Consider the following 21,366-nt stretch of genomic DNA (forward strand, 5'->3'; position numbering starts at 1 on the left):
CATGCCGCCGCGCATCCCTCCTCTATGTCCCCTCCCTGTGCTCCTGCTCACAGCCTCTGCATAACTGGGGTGCTCCCAGCAATGTCTTGGGGTGCTGAGTGTGAGATGCCCTGGGAGCCCCCCTGGAGGTGGCCGGTGGCTCACAGGCTTGGCCAGCAGTGACACGCAGCCCCTGGTCCCACCATGGGGCCATGTAAGACCCCCGCATGCTGGCATCCAGCATCCTTGCCAGGGCTGACAGGGATATTTGGTGCGAGCCCAGGATCATTTCCTTGGGAACTTGGACTGATTTTCCACCTGGCATCCAAGACACGGAGAAGGCACTGGAGCTGCGTAATCTCAGCCCATCACCAAGCCGTGCAGCGCTGGCTCAGCTCTCCCGTGGCTCCCGGTGGTCTTAAATCCATACGGAGTCCGTCTGCGTAGGCTGGCGTTGCCCAGTGTGTGCAGGAAGGAATGGGGGAGATGGCATCCCGGGAGAACCCCAAAAGAGGTTTGGGGATTTGCCCTGCATCCCTTAACCTTGAAGGCGAGCGGGAGCTGGGCTCGGCTGCAGAGCCTGGCCCCGCTGCGTTCCCCAGCCTGGTGCTGGTGGCTGTGACATTAGATGGGGTTCCCATCCCCTTGGGGACCCGGGCTGGGGGCTGACGCTGCTCTGGCTGTGACACCAAGGAAGCGCTGGTGCGGCTCCAGCTCCCTCTGATGGCAAGAGGATGCTCTCGGGCAGCATCCCTGGTTGCTGGCCCTCTCTGCCCATCAGCGGGGTCTCTGGCCTGGTGGCTCAGGCAGGTTTCTCTCTTCACAGGAAGGAGTGGGGCCTGGAGCCCTTCCTGCCCCCCTCACTCCTGCAGCTCATCAAAGAGAAGAGCCTCCGGAAATCCCTCTCGCAGCAGCTCAAAGCCCACCAGAACCAGACTGGTGGCACCAAGGTGAGCCCAAACCCACGCGGCCACAGCTGGGGGATGGTGGGGTGGCAGCGTGTCCTCCGCTCCAGCCAACCCTGTTGTCCCCGGCTGCTCGGCAGCTCCTGTTATTGCTGCTTAAGTCCCCTTGGATGGGAGATAAATCCCAGGGTGACTGCCACACAGCCACTCTCTCTCCCGAATCCACTTCCGAGAGCTGATCTGGATTTCGGGGGCTGCAGCGAGGATCAGTGGGGTGAGGGCAGCCGAGAGCCAGCTCTCAGCTTGGCTGAAGTGGCATGCATCAGTTAAGCCTGTGTTTATTGTTATCTCTGCTTCTGGGCTTGGAAAGCTCTGGAGGAAGTTGCTGAGCCACTGCCTGGGTCCCTGTAGCCATCAGAGCTCCCCGGGTTATACATCCCCCGGGAGGGTTATACATCAAGCGCCTGGGCTCCTCCCTGGCTGTGCCTCTGCTTGCGAGCCCCCAGGTTTTCGCCAGCCTCTTGCATTTCTTCCCCTTTGTACTGGTGGTGATCACCTGTGTGATGTGTTTTGTCAGGTCTCCACGGCCCAGGCGAAGCTGCAATACCTGAGGATCCTGAACGAGCTGCCCACCTTTGCTGGGGTCCTCTTCAACACAGTGGGACTGGTACGGTAATTCAGGGTGGGCTGGGAGGTGCTTGGCACTGGTCCTGAGCGTGCGCTGGAGGGGAGAGCTAGGGGAGCTGTGGCTCCCACAGAAATTCCTTCCCTCGGTCTCTTGCTTTGCCCTGCTGGGGTCCAAGCCCATCCAGAAAAGCCTTCAGAGCCTCTGCTGACAGTAGTAGGTCAGATCTTCAGCTCCACAGGGTCAGGGTTGGCTCTGCTCTTGCCAGCCTCTTGGGCAGCGAGATGACTCGCTCAATGAAGTCTGAGTAGTTTCAGACAAATGCTTGTATCTGGGTCCTGCCCTGGCAGCATCCTGCCAACCATCTCGGAGGAGGGCCACCCGTGGCAAAGGCCACTGCGTTCCCTGCTTGTCCATGCAGGGAATAGCCCGGCTGGCCTTACCGTCTCCATCAGCAGTGGTCCAGCCCAACCACTGTTTGGCAGCTCTCAGGAAGCTGCAACCACCATGGCCCACTCCTCCCTCATCTCCGTCAGAGGCATCTCCACCCCTCACCAAAGCCACCTCACTCTCTCCACGGCAGGAAGAAAGCCACCAAGCTAAACAGGAGAACAGTAGAGCTCCTAAGGCTCCGCACTGCCTGGCTCACCTCTCCATCCCTCTTGCTCCACCTCCCAGCCGGGGGTCTCCGTGTAAGTGTCACCTCTCTGCCATCCTTCCCTTTACCCCCACCCAAGGTCTTAGCGCTTCCCTTGCTTTGCCTCCTGGGTTCCACCTCTTGCAGCCTTTGATCTGCTCTGCTTCCACCATGCCTTGGAGCTCCTCACCTCGCAGCTCAAAGGGCTGCCTGTAGGAAATGGGTGAAGGCAGAACCACGAGGTGTCTGGTCGGAGCCGTGGCTGAGCGGTCGGAGCCTGCCTCCAGCACTGCCTGGGTGTGCAGCGTTGGGCACCTCACCGCTGGTGTGGGTGCCCTGCTGGTTTTTTTCATCTCTGACACCAAAGCAATGACTCTGAGCCAGCCTGGGAGTTGAACCACATGTAAGTGGTAAAAAGTATTCCCTTATTCTCTTCTGCACTGGTATGCCCAGCTCCTCTTCACCTCCGGGTCCGGTTCGAAGCATCCTTCCTGGGCAGACCAGAGCAAGAAAGATGTCTGTTTTCAGTCAAGGCTTTAGTCTTTCTTCTTTCCTAAAATACATTTGCTCCCTCCTCTGCTTCCTTCTCTCGGAGGCAATGTCAGATCAGGCAGATTTGTAACACGCTGTTACTTCTCTGTAGTGACACCAGCAGGCCTGAATATTTCATGTGGACAGTCAGTTCAGTGCTGTATTTTTAAATAGCCTTGGCATCCTGCATACCGTTCCCAGCTCTGCAGAGGGGCTCGGGGAGGGGGGTTCATGGCACCAGCTTCACCGGCTGCTCTGCCAAAGCCATCCGGGACCTGGCCGAGCTGCCGACATGGAGACTTGGCTCCATGGAGAGAGCTTGGCGCAGCCCCAGGGTGCATTTATTCACCCCTGTCCCTCTGTCTCTCTCCATGTGCTCGTGCCACCAGGACGAGAAGCAGCCAGCCACCACGCTTCTGGTGGGACCCCGGCACGGCATCAGCCACGTCATCGACCTGAAGACCAACCTCACCACGGTGCTGTCGGAGTTCAGCAAGGTCAGCAAGATCCAGCTGTTCAGGGAGAACCAGGGGGTGGCCCGGGTGGAGACGAGCATCCTGGATGCCAAGGTAGGCATGGGTGCCGCGGAGGCAGGCACGGGGGAGAGGGGCCAGGGCAGAGGCTGTGGCTGGGTGTTCAGTGCTCACAGGGGGTTCAGGACACAAGGAGCATCTGCTTGGAGACTTCTAGGGGCTCAAAGGTCCCTTTCACATTGCGGTCACAGGGCAGGTGGTCTGCAGCATCCCCCCTGCCTGTCTGGCTCCTTGTGCCATAGAGGCAGGGACCTGACACTGAGGGTGCACGGTGCAGGCATGGTGGCATTCTGGCCGTGACCCAGACACCTACCCAACGGTTCGAGCAGGGTCCTCAAGGCAGATGGGGGTGACACAGGCCAGGCAGGTAGCAGGGCTGGAGAAGAGCCATCCATGGCCATACCTGGGCTGGATGCAAGTACTGGAAGGGACTGGTGGGGTTTTGTGCATTAGCAGTGCTTGCGGAACTTGCCAAGCCATGCAGGATCATTGAATGAACGGGAAATGATGGGACAGGGGATGTCAGGCTCCGAGTGTGAGAAGAGATCGCCGGGCACCCCTGGGCATGGGTGTTCCTGGCTCCAATAAGCCACCTACTGGGTATCCTGCCATCCTCTCCTCCCTCTTTGAGTTCAACAGGTCAGAGTTAGGATTGAGTTTGGGCTAAATTAGACAGGAGCAGCGCTTGGCAGAGACTGTCTCATGCCGTGATATCCGTCATGGTGGAGCTGTGACCGCTGTGGGGCGTGGAGGTGCTGCCGCACAGCAGACAGGCTGTATCTGCACAAGTCCTCCGAGCCTTCGGCTGCAGGTCAGGTTTGCTGCCCCCACATTCATCCCTTTCCCCCCCCCCGAGGCTGATGAAGCTGCTTTGCTGGCTGCCTCCATGTTTCCTCATCTCCTGCAAGGTCTCTAAGCCTCAGCCCTCTCTGCAGCCCCTTCCTGGCACTCTCTATTTCAGACGTAGCCTTGCAGATGTAATCATGGTGGATTTGTTTAGGATTCTCCTGCTGCCTCTTCTCCTGGGGGATTTTAGCACTTCCTCCCACCAGGCTCATTAATTCCTCCAAGTCTGTTTTCCCGCTGCTGCTGTGCCTGGTCCAGGAGCTCTGCTGAACTGCAGAAACACCCCAGTAGCCTCTGCCAGAGCCGTGCTCATCCTCGTCCCGTCTGCTTTGGCTGTCAGGCCATCTGCTTTGGCCTCAGCACAAGAAGGACATGGACCTTTTGGAACGAGTCCAGCCGAGGGCCACAAAGATGATCAGAGCACTGGAGCCCCTCTGCTGTGAGGACAGGCTGAGAGAGTTGGGGTTGTTCAGCCTGGAGAAGAGAAGGCTCCAGCGAGACCTTAGAGCCCCTGCCAGAACCTAAAGGGGCTACAGGAAGAACGGGGAGGGACTCTGGATCAGGGAGTGTAATGATAGGACACGGGGTAACGGCCCCAAACTGAAAGAGGGGAGATTTAGATTAGATCTCAGGAAGAAATTCTTTCCTGTGAGGGTGGTGAGACACTGGAACAGGTTGCCCAGGGAGGTTGTGGCTGCCCCATCCCTGGAGGGGTTCAAGGCCAGGCTGGATGAGGCTGTGAGCAGCCTGGTCTGGTGGGAGGTGTCCCTGCCCAGGGCAGGGGGGTTGGAACTGGATGGTCTTTAAGGTCCCTTCCAACCCGAACCATCCTGTGATCAGTGAAAGCCTTTTTTTTTTTTTTTTTTTTTTTTTTGCATTTGTAATTCAGTGGGTGTTTGGCCAACTGTAATACCTGTAATATTCCCTCTTCTGCATCCCGCTGAGGTCAGTCGTTACCCAGGGGAAGTCCTGGTGTCCTGCTGTGCCTTATCCTACCCTTCAAAACCCTCAAATCTTCCCCGCTGCAGCCTGGGCAGGTGGAAGTCCTCCCTGCCCGGCCCCTGCGGCTGCCTGGGCTGTGCCCAGGGGCTCTCCTTACGGAGCAGGTATAACCAAGGGATATCATCTGCACCATGAGTAACCGTTCTGGCTCCTCCTGGTGCCCACGCCCCTCGGATATGTGTCCATAAATCGCGATAGTAATACATTAATAATAGGCTGGTCACGACCCCGTGATGGACTGCTGGTGGCTCCCTGCGAGCGCTGCGAGCACGGCGTGTTCCCGCTGTCCCGTAGCTCCGTGGCCATCTCGCCGGCTGTGGGTACTGCCTGGGGCGATGTGTGGCATCAGCTCTGCTCCACGGAGCTCCGCTCACCCCCCCGCACCGAGCGCAGCCAGCTCACGGTGGGGTGCACGGACCCCTCTGGTGCCACCGTCCCCTCCCTGGCATGGGAGAGGGCAGTCGTCGTCCCCCCGCCCCGGGCACAGTCCGGTGCGTGGCTGAGACTGGCCGCAGGAGGGGCAGATGTGCCGGAGGCTGAGGTGATGCTGACGTCCATCTGCTATAAATTAGGTGGCAATTCCCACGCGGCTTCTCCGCAGATCCTGCAGTGCCGCTCCCCTCAGCCGTGCTCTGCAGCAGTAATTAATTCCGTTAGCACCACGAGCCCTTTCCCGCCGTAGGAGCAGACCTTCTCCCGCGTTCCCCTCTATCCACCCTCCCAATTCCTGGAGAAGAGGCAGCTCACGTACAACTTCCCGCAGGCACGTACGCATGCACAGCGGCTTTATCTCCCTGAGAAATTCCAGGCAGCTGCCTACAGCCACCAAAAGCCCTTCTGCCTGCCTGGAGCGGAGCGAGCATCCCATTTGTGAATCTCAGCAGGCTCAACAGCACCCCGCCAGTGCTGAGGCTGCTGTTATCTGTCTTCATTTAACCGTTATCCAAAGGGCTGGGTTTTCAAGCCAGAATGTCTGCTCCGAAATGTGGCATGTGCTAATCCTACGCAGGACAGCGATGGATGAGGCAAGCTAGGAAAAGCAGGCGAAAAGATCATTACCTCGCGGTGCTGATCTGCTTTCTGCAATTATTCCATTGCACTGAAATGTGTCTCTGGCTAAAGCCCTGGGTGGCAAATAAATCTGTTTCCACTGTGAGTGGTAAACCATTAGAGGGTTGTGCTCAAAGTAGTGTCCTGACTGCTCTGGGGAACTACGCTCAAATCCGTATTGCCCCTGGAAGCCTGTCGGAGCCCCACGGATCGCAGAGCGGGTGGGGGTGTCCCCCTGGGGGCCGTGGCTCCATGACGGGAGCTGCCCTGCGGGATGCTGGAGCTGGGGCAGCGCCGGTGCGTTCCCCAGGTAACGGCAGGGATGCGGGATGCGGGCGAGACAGCCCGAACCCGGGGGGTGGCGGCGTCCCCTCGCAGCTGCTCGCCGGGTTACTGTGGAAACGGCAGATGTTCGGTGACGGGGAAGGGATTTGTGCAGAAAAGCCATTTTGAATTTCTGAGCGCCAGGTTTGTCGATGTTGGGTGGTTGGTCCTAAGGGTTAAAAAAAGAGAGTCAGGTCACGGAGCAGCCACCAGCCAGGAGGTCTGCGCATCCCAACCGCACCAGCTCAAACATCCTTATCCACTGCGTGCCTGCGACCGCAGCCCAGACGGACCTGCCGGGAAGGAGGAGGGGAAGATTTTTCAGGTAACAACCAGGCTTGAAGAGATCGTAAACCATTTGCATTTAGTTCGGGAGGAAAAGAAACGGTGTTTGTCTTATAAATTATTCACTGGATAGTTAATTGCTTTGTTTTGGAGCTTTTCCATCCTCGGCTTCAGTTTCTGTTTAAAACAGCCCATTTGGGATACAAAACCAGGGCTAGTGCTTCTGCTTTGCTTGCTTTAGCTATTTGCTAGGGTAGCAAATGCTGGCAGGACCCCTCATAGAGGAGCTGTGCAACCTCGGGACAGAGGAACAAAAGCCTCCAGGCCTCTGCCACTGGGTCCAAGAGGGATTTTTATTCCCTGCAATGTCCGAGGGAGCTGCTGGGAGGAGAGGAGCAGGTTTTGCCTCGACAGCCACGGAGGGAGGGGGGCAGGTTTGCTTGGAAATGCTGAGAAAGTTCACAGGGGCAGGACGGTGCTTCCCCAGCTGCACTTGCAGCCGTGCGGGTGTTTTGCAGGATCGTGTGGTCATTCCCACCTGCCAAAGTCCCCTCTCTGCTGGGGCCGTCGCTTCTCCACTCCTCCTCCTGCGCTCCGGACTTGCCGGTGTTTGAGCATTGATTCTGGAGCTCGTAGATTTGCCGGGGACCGGCTGGTGGCACATGGTGTGTCCTGGGACCAGCACCTGAGAGCAGCCGATGCTTCTGAGCCAGCTCAGATTTGGGCATCCAGACGTGCATCTCCCCAGCGCAGGACTGCAAAGTCATCTGCTACCTCCCGGCATCCCGGGAAGGGCAACACCAGCATCTCCTGCCCGGCATCTGGGCGAGCTGGGCAGCACTGATGGGGTGCGGAGGGGCTGCTGCTCGCCACGCTTGCCCAGGCTTCCAGCGCAGGAGGCGTGGGGAGATCCACGCAGCTCCATGGGCACCTCGGAGCCAGCTCCCGACGTCCAGCCGGGTGGCTCCACCAGGTCACATCCCCGGCTGCGTGGCTCCGCAGCTCCTGCAGAAGCCAAGGTTTTGTTCTTACTGAAATGCCTTTTCAAACGGAGCATTTCCCCTTTCTGATTTACGCAGCCACGCGCCGCTGGGCTTTTTATTACTAACAGTCTTGACATTGGCAAAAAAGCTGCCGAAGCCCTCTGAATGGGGATGAAAGAGGAGCACTCGGAAGGTAGCCGGATCGCCTGAGCCCCGACAAGCATCCGCAATATAACAGAGGAGGTGTCCCAGGCTGCGCCTTGTCCCCGCGCCGGGCTGCGGGGCAGGAGCCCACGGCAGCTGGCCGCTCGCCAAAAGCAATTCAATCAAAGGCGCAGGGGTAATTGACTTCATGTCTCCCAGCAGGGCCTGCAGCCAGTCGGCGCTTCAGCCAAACTCGAGACTCGACAGAGGAAAACAAAGGAAAAATTAATTCAGAAAGGTCCCCGGCTGCTGCTCTGCTTGGGATCTGGCTATTGATGTCGGTGTCCCGGGAGCCCTGGCGTGCTTCCAGCCTGACATGGAAATAAAAAGCTGCCGTGCCCGGCCAGGGTGCAGCTTCTCCTCTCCCCCTGGAAGGAGCCAAGTCCTGCCTGCTGGCTGCCCTCCCTCTCGCTGGCGATGGGATGGGGACCCCTCTGGGCGATGGGATGGGGACCCCTCTGCCTCCCAGCCTTCCCCCTGGCACCGGTGGCAGCGGGTGCCAGCCCTGAGCCCTGTGGTGCTTCCCCCAGCCCAGCGTGGCAGGCGCTGTGGGTGCCAAGGCTGTGTGTGCCTTTGCCAAATTGCAGTCTGAAAATGGTGGGCAGCCCCGTCAAAGTGACGAGGGCAGGCGAGGCCGGCGTTACGCCCGCTCGTGCACGCGACGACTGAAGCCCATCGGGTTTCTCCTACACAAAGAGCGAGGCTTTGCAGTGATGATGGACCTAAAGGCTGTGGTTCCCTACGCTGAATTCATCTTTTATTTCCATGAAGCCGTTCTGAAACACTGTCATCTCGTGGGGGAGAAGGAGGGATTGAGATTTCCTTTGGCTCAGTACCTGGGGTGGGAGGTGTGGATGCAGTTTCCCCCCCTCCTTGCAGAGCCTTTCTAGCGGGATGTAAAGCAAAGCACGTACTGGTGTGTGGTGACAGCCCCGGTGCCACCCATAGTGCTGCCCCCGGGCACCGGGATGGGAGCCAGCCAGAAACACAGGAGCGAGTCAGACAACAAGCGGAGAGGATGAGTTTCCAAGCCTGCAAAGCCAAATTTGATTTGTTTATTTAAAAAAAAAAAAAAAAATTAAAAAAAAAAAAATCAACAAACAAGCAGACCTCAGGCATCCAGTGCTGTGGGCGTGCTGCGAGCTTGGGCGTCCTGAGAACTTGCTTCAACGGATAGGACACGTGGAGGATGCCAAAGGCGCTGGCAGGCTCTGGTTATTAGAAATTCCCTAGGGAAGAGCACAAGCCCTTGGAGTAGCTGTGGGGGAGATGAAAGCCAGCTAGGGTGGTGGCTGCATCGTGATCATAGAATCATAGGGTTGGAAGGGACCTCTGGAGATCATCTAGTCCAACCCTCCTGCCAGAGCAGGGTCACCCAGAGCAGGTGGCACAGGAACGCCTCCAGGCGGGTTTGGAATGTCTCCAGAGACGGAGACTCCACCACCTCTCTGGGCAGCCTGTGCCAGGGCTCTGCCACCCTCAAAGTAAAGAAGTTCCTCCTCATGTTTAGGTGGAACTTCAACATGAGGAGGAACTCCTCATGATGGGAAAGTGATGGGAAAGTGTAGGCTGGACCTGCGCCTTCCCCAGGACACAGCAGCACCACAAGGGACCCAGCACCACCATGGAAGAAGAGAGAAGGAGGCACCTACGAGTTTGCAGTCTATGGAGGTACCTCTCCGTCCGCTGTGGCGTTTTGTGGGACCGTGACGTTCACCCAGGGGAGGTGGCGGCTGCTCAAGCCCCTAAGGAAGGAGACGCTGTTGCAGAAACCCGAAGGGCTGCTGCTAACAAAGGCAGGAGGTTTATTGATCAACAAATGGGAAATAATGGTCCTAATCACAGGCAGCCTGGTATTGATAGATCTGAGTTAATAATGCTTAAAGGGAGGGAAGGAAAGGTCAGTGTACAAGTGAAAAATTGACTGCTGTCTCGTTAGGCCCGGATGCCTATATTATTAAATATAAACTTGGCAGCGTACCTCAAGTAAACCAGGGAACATAAATTATGAAAATTCATCTCCCACCTTTCTCCTGCACTACATTAAAGGAGCAGGGTAAGGCCCAAAGTACATGATAAAGGCAGGAGATTAGAAGGAGATGCACATAAGCTTAAGGGTTATAGCATGCATAGATCGGGTCATAAATTAATTTAAATATGAGGACTGTTAAGATCCCCTAGCATAACCCTGGCCATAAAATTTCCTCCAGACGTTCTTCTGTGAAACCTTCACCTTTGTCTGAACATGAAAATATCCTCCAGAAGGACATCGAGGTTTGATTTAAAGGCAGGGCATAATAGAAAAAGCACTATATCCTTAATAAGCTAATGGAAAACTCATCTCTCATATCCAGTATAAATGTATTTTTTTTTTTACTTTCTAGAGAGACTGGTTGCCAAGCGGGAAACTCTAAGCGAAAAAATGTCCTTTTCTCATTAGGACTAGAAAAACAGCATGAGTGAAAGATCAAAATATCAATAATTTCAGGCCGGTATTATGCATTTAAATGTAGAAAGAGCATTCTCTTTGAAATTTGCTTCTTTTCATGTTGGCGTATTACAGGTCAGAGATGAACCTTTACCTGCACGTCCCACTGGGAATCTGATGTTTGGCATTTTTAGAGCAGTAGCAGCATCCCAGTAAGTTTGCTTCTGTGGAAAACCAGCTTTCATCCCAAAAGTGCTGCTGCCCTGACAAAAATCAGCCAGGCATTTCTGGCTGCCCAGGGAAGTGGTTGGGTCACCATCCCTGGAGGTATTTAAGAGATGGGTAGACATGGTGCTGAGGGACATGATTTAGTGATGGCTTTGGCATCGTCAGGTTGATGGTTGGACTCAATGATCTCAAAGGTCCCTTCCAACCTAGACAATTCGATGGTTCTATGGATTCTATGATTCTGCTCTGGCAGAAGCGGAGCCCTCAGGGCCACCAAGGTACGAGCCCCCATTACTGTCGCAGTGAGAATGTGCTGGTGAGGAAGAGGAAGAGGATGGGCTGGTTGGCATGAGACATGCCATTGGTGCGTGGCAGGATGGCAGGAGGATAACTGAAGGGTTATCCTAGTTAATAACTTTTTCCCCATTGGTGATTAACACCGTCTCCTGCTTAACAGCTGGGAAAGAGGTACTGCATTTTGTGGCAACTTCCAAAAAAAATCAGTGCCGATGAGGCAGGGAGGAACGACACCGGGTTTGCTCTTGCTGCATCCTTCCGTGCCTTCTGGCTACTCACAGAAGCCTCTCTGCTCTACCACACCGCCAGGTTTAGAAAATGGATGAAGATTTACGCTCTTTCAGGTTGCTGCCTTTTTGTCAGGTCTGCTTGAGATTGAGCCGTGAGTTAAAAAAATTGGAGGGGGAGGCGGGGATGTTGCATGAGCCCCATCCCCTTGGGGACCAGACCAACCCTGACCACAGGCACGAGCCCTCACTGCTCCTTGCAGGATGTTTCCGAAGGAAAGGAGATCAGTCCCGTTCACCACAAGACATGGGTATCACAAGGAAGCCCAAAGCACAGACTACAGTCCTGCGTTGTTGTTACTTAGAGCTCCCTGCAAAGCTGCCCTGAATTTACCCACTGAAACCCTTAGCAACATTAGTCAGAAATTTTTCACGCAACTGTTCAGAAAGTCAATGTTTGCTCGGCTCTCCTGTGCCTGGCTGTCTCCACGACATCTCGTTTGCCTTGCCTGCGTGGAACAGGGTGACCAAGCTTGTCTAAAAATAACATCTCCGTTAGCTGCCATCCCTGACACCTCCTCTTTTGTAGCCTGATTTCTCAAGGAAACAAGGCTGCTGCAATCGTGCTGCCTCTTTGCCTCTTGACCCCACGAATCACTTCCAGGTCTGTTGGCCACTTTCAGGGAGACGTGGCGGCAGGGTGGACATCTCAAAGGCAGCTGAGCGGCTGCGATCTCGGCAAAATTACCTAGGTAGGTGGAACAGAGAGAGATTCAGTCTTGTAACCCCGCGTGGGGAAGGGTTGCAGCCAGACCTCTGGTTAGTGAGGAGCAGCAGAGAAGCCACCGAGGCCAGGGGAGACGCACAGCCCGGGAGCAGCAGCTTTTGCTCACATGCGATATCGTTTTAAACAGCCGATAATCCAATGGCGGAGCCCCTGCAGCGTGGGGTCCCGGGCCGTGGGGAGCTCGCTGGAGCCCTGCCGGCAGCACGGGTGGATGGCTTCAAGCTGCCCCTGAAGTGATTTAATCCTTAATAACAATATTTGAATGCTCGACAATTAGAGAAGAACTCTCACGCCGCTTGCTTGCCAGGATGTGAGAGTAATCATTTCTAAGACCCCTCGCTAAGCTGTAATGCTAATCAGTATTCAGATTCCTCTTTTTCAGAGCAGAGTGCTACAATTAACCCCAGCGTGCCCCGCACCGATTGCTGGAGGCTGGGCTTGCTCGGAGACCTGGCAGGGAGCTCCTGGCGTTTTGATGCGTTGCGTGTGTTTTATTTGTAGGCAAGAAACACCGGTCGGGGGAGTTGTGTCTCAGTCTTGTCTCCCTTCAGGAGGACTGAGCCGGGGGCTGCTTCTTGCCAGCAAGAACCTACAGTCCCACCTCTGGGTGGGTGGGAGCGTCCTGGAGCAGAGGTATCGGAGCAAAGATGGAAATAGGGCCGGGTCTCAGAGGTGCTGGTACCCAGTTGGGGTACCGGGGCTGCACCACGGGCTGAATGGGAAGGCAGAGAAGGTCCGTGACTCTGTGCCACTCAGCCTTGGTGTCCCCAAGAGCTAGCTGTGAATCTCTGGTGTGTGACTCGCACGTGATGGGAACTAACCCCCTGGTTTTCCTTTTGAAAGGGGACGCTTGACCCGCCTTGGCCTCTTCATTTAATTTCCCAGTAGTGGATACTCATCAGCCATTGCCTCCCTCCCCTCGGCATTTGCTTCCTTTCTAGTCACTGGCACTCAAACCCTCGCTGCTGCACAACAGAGGGGGGAAAATGCGCAAATGACTCGTTATTCAACAGATGGCTTGAAAAACCCAAGAAGGCTTAGCCCTGTGTAGAAGGCACTTGTTTTAAGGATGCTTCATACAGCAGAACTGGAACACGTGGTTTCCTTTCATCACTTGTGTCAAGACTGGAGCTGGGCTAAGAGGTGTCACCCCCCCTCACCGCTGCATGCCTGCCTCCTTCCAGCTATGTGAAGAATCTCTTCTCTCCTTTCTCTCTATCTTGATACTTTCCCTTTGATCTGTGTCATCTCAGGTTTATTTTCCGTGATGCAGAAAGAGCCTCGTCAAGCACGCAGGGGCAGAGCCTCTCAGCACGGCCTTTGCTTGTCGGGTTATTTCTCTTCCACGTCAGGTTATTTCTTTTCCTTGCTCTTCCTGCACAGCAGCCAAGGAAGGAACTTCTTTACCCTGGCCCTGGGAGGAATCAGGCCCTGCCAGGGGCTGGTGTGTCTTGGGGACGACACGCGGCTCTGCCCAGGGTTGATGGCTTCACAGCCGGGTTTGTTGCGTTGTATGGTTCAGTGTGACACGCTATAAGGCCAAGATTTCCTTTGCCAGAGTTGGCTTGGTGTCTGAAAAAAGCAAGCGTTGAGCAGAGCACAGAACTGGCCAGTGGGCATTACCAGGAACCTCCTGTGGTTATAAAACAAGAAAACCAAAATAGCTATAACGCTTTTCACACTGCGTAGGCTTAAGTGAGTTTTTTTTGAAACGGGCTTGGTTTGCCCTGGATGTGGTGAACGCGTTCTTCTGAGTCCTGGAGGGCTGTCAGTGTGCGAGAGACCGAGCATGGCAGGACGGGCAGCCCGAGCCACAGCAGCAGCTCGACATCCCCCGTTGCCTGAGATAAGCCCCGTACCGGGGCACAAAGGTCCTTTAGGCAGGGGTGCTTTGTGCGGAGGGTAGATGAGGGCTGCAGCTGCCGTGCAATAAATTTATTGAAGGTACGGACAATTTTTTTTTTTCCATCTCATGGGTCCGCCTTGAGCGGTGCTGGGGGCTCAGAGCGTGCGTGGACCACTCGACCGAGCTGTGCTGGCGCAGGCTGCTCTGCCCAGCTGGGTCCCAACCTCACCGGAGGGGTAAGAGTGGATCCCACCCCGAAGGCTTCCCAGGGCGAGCTAACCTTCTCCTTGGGACAAGCCAGGAGTCGGAGAGTCACGGTGTCTGCCGCTAGATTGTGCGGTGAGGTTGTATGTGGCATGCAGATCGTGTCTGATTATTTTTTTCTTCTCTTTAAAGCAAAGACCTTTTTTAGCGTGCGAATAAACGCTCTCCTAAAAGAGAAGACGCCATCTGCTCCTAAGCACAAATTTAATTTTCCGAAGCGTTAGGTTTAAATAAGATCCACAGGCTCAGAGTGGTGGCTGGGGGAGCCTGTAATGGGGGTTTTGCCCCTTCTGCATCTTGCTGGAAGCAGATGTCTTAGGTTATGGGAGGGCGACGTGGTGCCTGCAATGAAACTGTGATTCTGTGATTCTGTGAAACGGGGGTTCTGGCAGCTGGAGACCCCACAGACTCCCTGAGCTCCCCAAGGCCTGATGATTAAACTGGTGCTTGCAGGTAGAGCACTGACATGCAGACAAACGACCAGGAGCCGGTTGCATGGGAGCCCTGCCACACACAGCCTGTGCCCTGTGGGGCTCCACCTCCCTCATCATCCTCAGGGGAGGCAGCAAGCGGGGATTACAGCTGCAGCGAGGCGCTTTCTTGTGCACAGCGATTTGTTGGGTGATCCGGAGCAGGGAGGTGCACCTGGCGGTTTTTCCCTGCGTGGGTGATAAAAGTGCCAGCCAGCTCACCAGTTACACCAGTGCAGGGCAGGCACAAGCCCTTTGGAGTACTGGTCCCGAGCCAGCTGGGCTACCTGGCCCTCATGCGCTTTGCCTCTCTTGCCTTCCAGCCGCTGGTGCTGCTGATGGAGTGGCCTGAAGCCACCAACTTTGCCTGCCTGATCGCAGGCTACTGCCGTCTCCTGGTGGACTCCAAGAAGATGATCTTCTCCAGGGCCCCCAGCCAGCCGCCCCCGCCTCAGATTATCAAGGCAGGTACGTTTCAGCCTCTGCTTTCTGTGCGAGCCCCTTCCCCAGCCTTCACCCCCTCCTCCTCTTCTTCCTCCCTCCGCCCAGGGCTCTGCAGCATTAGAGAGGAGAAAGGTTTTTCTGGCATCGCCCCTCTGCTCCCATTCCCCCCGCAGAAGCAGCAGACCCCCTTTTTAACCAGAAAACAAGGAGACAAGTCCTCATTTTGGATAAGCTCTGACTTGTGTCAGCTCGGGCCCTGAGCACTCACTGCAAGTGATGTTCTGGCAGCTCCCAGAGCAGATCCGGGAGGTGCCGTTCGAACAGACCTGTAACGCTGCCAGCCAAACGCGGGGTCCTCGCAGACGTAGCCTGTGTGTTGCTGCAGGGATGCAGCACACGCTCCTTGGCCAGCATCCCAGCTCCGGAGACCGACGTGAGTGTATGCACTCCGCCAGGGACACTGCCGCCTTTATCAGTGCGGGTCTGGGCTGCACAGGCAGCTCTGCAAGCATGGCTGCTCTGCTGATTTCCTAAATCGGGCAGGAAACTTTGATATCCCAGCTTTTCCAGGTGCCCAGCCTGATGCAGGGAGCAGGGGGCTGGGCTGGGCACAGCAAGAGACCACAACAGCTGAAGGACAGGTTCTGTCCCACCAGACACCGATGCTCTGTTCCTTGAGGATGGATTGCAGGTGTGAGTCACCCTCAAAGCGATCAGTGATTCTCAAGAGTCGTTTCAAACAAGAGCCAACCATGGGCTGTTGTTCCATGCAGGTGTTCACGTCGAATATGTTCTGTATAGGGAAAAATAAAATACAGGATCAGTGGCTGGAGATGGGCAAAATACCAAGGCAGCTGACTCTGGAAGGTTGCTCCCAGACCTCCCGAGTGACACCGCAGCTCCAGAGAGCTGTGACAAGTCTTCAGTTTAGCTGGCAGAGTGTCAAAACTGCCTCCTCAAGATGGGAATAGCTGGGGGAGGTGGGAGGAGTGCCGAGAGCTGTAGCAGGGTCCTTGGGAAAGGACTTGGTGCCTCTGAGGTCTGCGGAAGGCACCAGGACACGGACTTAGCGCGTGTGGGAGGACACAGTGGCATCAGGAAAGCATCTGCGGCAACCTCAGTGAATCCAGGGAAAGAGCTGGCAGGTGGTGTTGGTGTAAGTATACACGCATGGTTTCTTTTCTTCACCTGTGCCTCTTATTGACAGCTGTCACTGTGCTCTCTGCTCTGCGTGCCCTACAGAAACACTTTTAGTCACGTTTTGCTCCGAGCGGAGGGTGTTTCCAGCTTAACTGGCTATCACCAGAGTGGTCCTTCCCTGGGTCACGGCACCCTGAGAGGGGCTGCGGGGACACGATGGGGCACGTGGCTGTGGGGAGTCAGAGGAGTGCGGTAGGAAGCGGTGAGCATCCCAGAACATCCCCAGGGGCTTGGAGGGAGGCTGGGGGCACCCGCAGTTACTGGTCACTCAGGGGATGTCTCAGCATGTGCGACTGGTGCTTTTCCACATGTTCCACAACAGTGATAACAGCCAGGATTTTTCCTCAGGGAGATTTTGCTTTGTGGGCATGGTGCAAATCTATGCCAAAACGGGTAGGAGATCTTGCCCTTTTCTTGACAGTGTCGAGAAAACAATGTCACTCCGCAGGGGGCTGGAGTGAGTGTGAGGGGAGGTCATGGTGTGGGTAGGACGGCGATGGAGCAATGGACCCATGGCCTTCATACCAAAGAGCTTGGCCCTCTCTGGGTGGCCTCAGGAGTGCAATGAGAACCTCTCTGACCAGCGGAGTGGCAGAGCTTCCCTGCAGACCCAGTACAGTCAGCCCAGCCGCTCAGGCATCCGTCAGAAGGAGTGAATTTAGTGTGTATTGAGAAAACAAAGTCTGCTCACAGTTCTGGTCTCACTACGGCTGCAGGCTGAGGTGTCAGGCGCTAGAAGGATCGCAGGGACTGCTGATCATTAGCACATCTCTGCAGGAACGATAAGAAAGCCCCACTCGGATGAATCAAGTTAGCCCAGGATTTGACTTCCCAGGCTGCGGGCAGGCTGTGCCAGAATCTTAAATGTTAAAATCAAGCCCTGGCCCATGCTTTTTGCCTAGAAGAGGAGCGCATCCATCTTCCCTGAGGCCCATTAAAGCCTCCTGCTGAACTACAGACATTTTTAGAAATGCACGCTCTGTCCGGATGCTGTCAGTTAGATCCATCTCTCCGCGTTTCCCTGCGGAGCCGTTATGCCAGATCCTTGCCCTCCGCAGGAAGAGTTGTGCTCTGCTGGAGCTGCCCAGGCGAGTCGCCTCCCTGCCCCTTCCTCTCCCCGCTCCCACCAGCAACCATCGTCTGCCGAGCAGCTCCGTGCCCTTGGTTGCTCTCTCAGCTCTTCGTCAGGACCTTCTCCCCCAGAGCATCCAGCAGCTGGATTATGGATTTTAGGGGTTTGGTCCCATTCAGCGACGGGCCCTGGCTGGGCACGGGCAGCCAACGAGGCTGTCCAAGTGGGGCAGGCTGCCGGCATGACCCATCAGAGATTGGTGGCAGACATCAGAGATTGGTGGCAGACGTCAGAGGTGGTGGCAGACATCATCAGAGGTGTCTGGCTTTGGGAAAGCCTCTGCTCTGGTCCATGCCAGCCCAGCACAGCCCAGCACCGAGCGTCCCCAGCTGCAGCAGCCTTGAGTTCACTCACACAGCTGTCATTTCTGAGTGCTGGCATGTCCATAAATGAGAGAGATATTGTTTTGATCGGGTTTTTAGCATTGCAGGTGATGAACAGTATAATACAAATGTGTGTTTGGGGAGACAAATTGTCCAATTTGTTGAGCTAATGAATTTAATTAGGATTTATTTGATTTAATTTATACTTGGTGAGACGGAGCCTGCATCCCCCTGGCAGCCGTTCTCAACACAGCTGCACAATTCAACCTGGGATGCAGACAGATGCCCCCCCTGAGGGCTGGACCACTGGCCAAGCAATATTTCAGCCGCTTGCCTCGCACAAGGGAGCGAGGGGAGGCTGTGCAGGGAAACGCTGAACAGCAGCAGCAGAGGGCTCTTTTGGAGCTCGCCTGATCCGAGAGCGGTCAGCCAGAGAGAAACGACGTGTGGATTGAGGGCAGCGAGGGACAAGGGACCTGGGGGGGGGCGTCTGTCACTTAAAGTCAGCCAGGTGATGTTGGATGTCTCCCCAAAAGGCAATATTGCACCGCGTTTAGCAGTCTCCTGAGGAAAACTGATGGGTCTGGCCAATGTTATGCAAAAATGGTGACAACAATTCCTTCTCGCTGTATAATGTGTGAACTGGCGGGCTGAGGCTGAAGATCCTCGTTCGTGCATGCAGCCAGGCTGCTGTCGTTGCCCTCTGAATGTGGCTGGTGGCTCGGTGATGTGGCTACCGCATCCCCGTGTCTCATTGCCTGCTGTGCTGACCAGCCCCACTCTGGTTCTGCCCAGCTCTGCCTCCCAGCAAGCTACTGGGATCTTCCTCTCGCTGTTGCCGTCACGCAGGACAGAAAGACGACGTTTTCCCAGGTAGCCAACGTGGATGGAATCCAGCCCAGAGCAGTAAGAAAGCTGAGACATTTAGGAAACAGACCTGTCAGGAAAAGGTTAAAGGAATTTGCTGTGGTTAGTCTAGAAAAGAGACAGATGGGGAGATGGAGAGGAAGGAACGGGACGATATTTCTTACGTCTAAAGGTTGTTTGTAAAAGGGCACTGATCAGTTGTGCTGCTGGTCCATGGTGTCATTGATCTAATTCCTCGCAAAAAACAGCTTTAGGGTCAATACTTTCTTATCATAAATGTCATAATATTTAACTTTCTAAAATTTATATGATTAAATTCTGTAGCACGTAATTGTTTTGGAGACAGTGGAGCAAACCATCCGAGGTGGCCTGCTCCGTCAGTGTGTCACAGGGTTTTTGCTGCCTGGAGCTCAACTGCTTCTCAATTCTGTCCAACCACCCTCTAGGCTATTCTGGCTTCCGTCATCACTGTACCCCAGACACACCTAAGGGCCTCACTAAAACACTTTTGACGACTCTTTGTTAATGGGAATCCAGGTTTTATTGATTTAGGAAAAAAAGGCATGTCAGCTTCTTCAATACCACGTGGGCTTTTTTTGAGCTAGCCATCTTCCATGTCCACCATGTAGATCTCTGTACGTCCCTCTCCCTTCTGCCTCCTCCAGGTCTTCCCTTCTCTCCTTATTGCAGGGAGGGGCTGATGTCTCAGAGCCAGGAGGTCCCTTGCCTTCAAGAATCAGCAGTCTCCCCCTGCTCTTGGTGGCAACACACGTGGTATCCCTCAGGGCTTAACCCTTTTCTCTAGAGAGACTCAGGCACTCAGGTGGGGAGGCCAAGGCAAGCGTGGCACATACAAAGCCACCCATGGCAATGTGCTCCCCTCCATCGCACAGGCGTTTATGAAGGTTGCTTTAGTTATGTTCTTTCTGCCTCAGAGGTGGGGTATGGACAAGCTGATCACCCGAAGTCCCTTCCAGCCCATGATCTGTTTGAGGAGGTAGTCAATAGGACCCCCTGGGAAACTGCCCTCAGGGACACAGGAGCAGAACAGAGCTACCAGATCTTTAAGCCCCTCTACTCCGCTCTGGGGAGAGTACTCCACCTGGAGTACTGCGCCCAGCCCTGGAGCCCTCAGTGCAGGAAAGACACGGACCTGTTGGAGCAGGTCCAGAGGAGGCCACAAACATGATCAAAGGGAGGGAACACCTCTGCTATGAGGACAGGCTGAGAGAGGTGGGGGTTTTAGCCTGGAGAAGAGAAAGCTCTGGGGAGACCTTATTTCGGCCTTTCAGTACTTAAAGGGGGCTTATAAGAAAGATGGGGATGGACTTTTTGATAGGGTCTATAGTGATAGAACAAGGGGTAATGGTTTTGAACTAGAAGAGGGTAGATTCCGACTAGATATAAGGAAAATATTTTTTACAATGAGGGTGGCAAAACACTGGCACAGGTTGCCCAGAGAGGTTGTAGACACCCCATCCCTGGAAACGTTCAAGGTCAGGTTGGACGGGGCTCTGAGCAACCTGATTGAGTTGAAGATGTCCCTGCTCCTTGCAGGGAGGTTGGCCTAGATGCCCTTTAAAGGTGCTTTCCAACCCAAGCCATTCTATGATCTGCACGTGCAGGACTTTTTTTCCTACACTCATTACTGGCAGACAGGCCCAGCGGGTTGCAGAAGATGATTTTTCAAAAGCCCGGCCAGGTGGCCTGGCTGTGCCGCAGGGAGCATGCGTGTCCCACTGCAGTCCATCACGCCGAGGGCTGGAGGGCAGAGAGCACATGGACACTTTTCCAGGGTGAGCAGGATCTTCCCCGTGCTGTTTTCCCTTCTCCCGGGTGCTGCTGCTAATGTTCTTGTTGTGGTTTTGGTTTAGATTACATCAACGCACACAACCTACACCGACCTGCCACGGCGGGGCACACGGGAAAGAAAGAGAGCGGGTTGGTGGGTGGCTCTGCCGCCAGCGCTGGAGCAGACAGAGCTCCGGCCACCAGGGCTTCGGACTCGGAGCTTATCAGTTTTTGCTACCTGCACATGCGAGAGCAGAGGAAGGAAAGAGAGAGCAGGACGGACATCAATGAAAACCTGATTTTTTTTGAGGAAACTCGTCCCAGGACCAAATCCGACCCCACTTCCAAAAGCTCTGGCCAAGGCTACAACGGGGCAGCTAACGAGTATGACCCGGATGGCCTTGACCAAGACAGGCATGCGAGCAGGGCCAGGGCGCACACCATCGACACCCACCTGCGGAGCGACAGCTCGCACTTCTACTGTGAGTCCTGCCAAGCCAAAATCAAGAGCCGGCTGGCCTCCTGCAAGGGAGGCAAGCCTGGCAGCACCCGGGACAATATGGTGGACTTGATGTCGCTTCCTCCTCCCGGGAGCGATGAGGAAGAAGACGAGACGACGTCCCTGCTCCCCGCCATCGCCGCTCCCCCTCCCGGCTTCCGAGACAACAGCTCAGACGAGGACGACCCCAAGCGCCGGGCAGCTGCCCAGAGCCAGGAGCAGGGCCGGCATCTCTGTGGCATCCTCTACGACGAGATCCCTGTCACGCTGATAGACAACGTGCAACCGCGGACAGTCCGAGACCATGCCCAAGAGCTGGATGATGCCCTGGTGTCCACCCTGCAGGCGCTGGAGGCCCTGGCTGCTTCAGAGGATTGTCCGCATCCCCCGCCACAGCAGACAGCAGGTATTTCAGTGGCTGTGACTTCCTTTATTCCCGGTAGCCTCTCTTTCCTATGGCGCATCCTTCCCCTTTAGTGCCCTTCTCCCATCCTATATGTGATTCTGGAGCAGCTTCTAGTAGAAACTAAGTTGGGGCAACAGATTCTAGCAGGAGCAGTCAAGCTGCTGCTCAGAAGATTTCTAAGAAGCTGAGGTGGGATTTCTCTCCCTGACAGTGGCTGAAGGAGTCTCTTGGTTATCCCGTATCTGCCGTGGTC

At 55.4% G+C, this 21,366-nt stretch overlaps 1 protein-coding gene across 5 annotated transcripts in view; it reads left to right on the forward strand.

Moving 5' to 3' along the window:
- The window catches only part of FRMPD3 (FERM and PDZ domain containing 3), a 65,528-nt gene that overhangs the window by 37,323 nt on the left and 6,839 nt on the right, over positions 1-21,366 (forward strand). For all 5 annotated transcript variants that reach the window (XM_074600480.1, XM_074600479.1, XM_074600481.1 and 2 more), the window contains 5 exons: positions 806-929; positions 1,462-1,551; positions 3,067-3,246; positions 14,775-14,919; positions 20,292-21,113. In XM_074600480.1, the coding sequence (XP_074456581.1) occupies positions 806-929; positions 1,462-1,551; positions 3,067-3,246; positions 14,775-14,919; positions 20,292-21,113 (1,361 nt within the window). The remainder of the gene's footprint in view (positions 1-805; positions 930-1,461; positions 1,552-3,066; positions 3,247-14,774; positions 14,920-20,291; positions 21,114-21,366) is intronic.

The sequence above is a fragment of the Larus michahellis genome, chromosome 9 (assembly GCF_964199755.1).
Source record: "Larus michahellis chromosome 9, bLarMic1.1, whole genome shotgun sequence".
Classification (NCBI taxonomy): Eukaryota; Metazoa; Chordata; class Aves; order Charadriiformes; family Laridae; genus Larus; species Larus michahellis.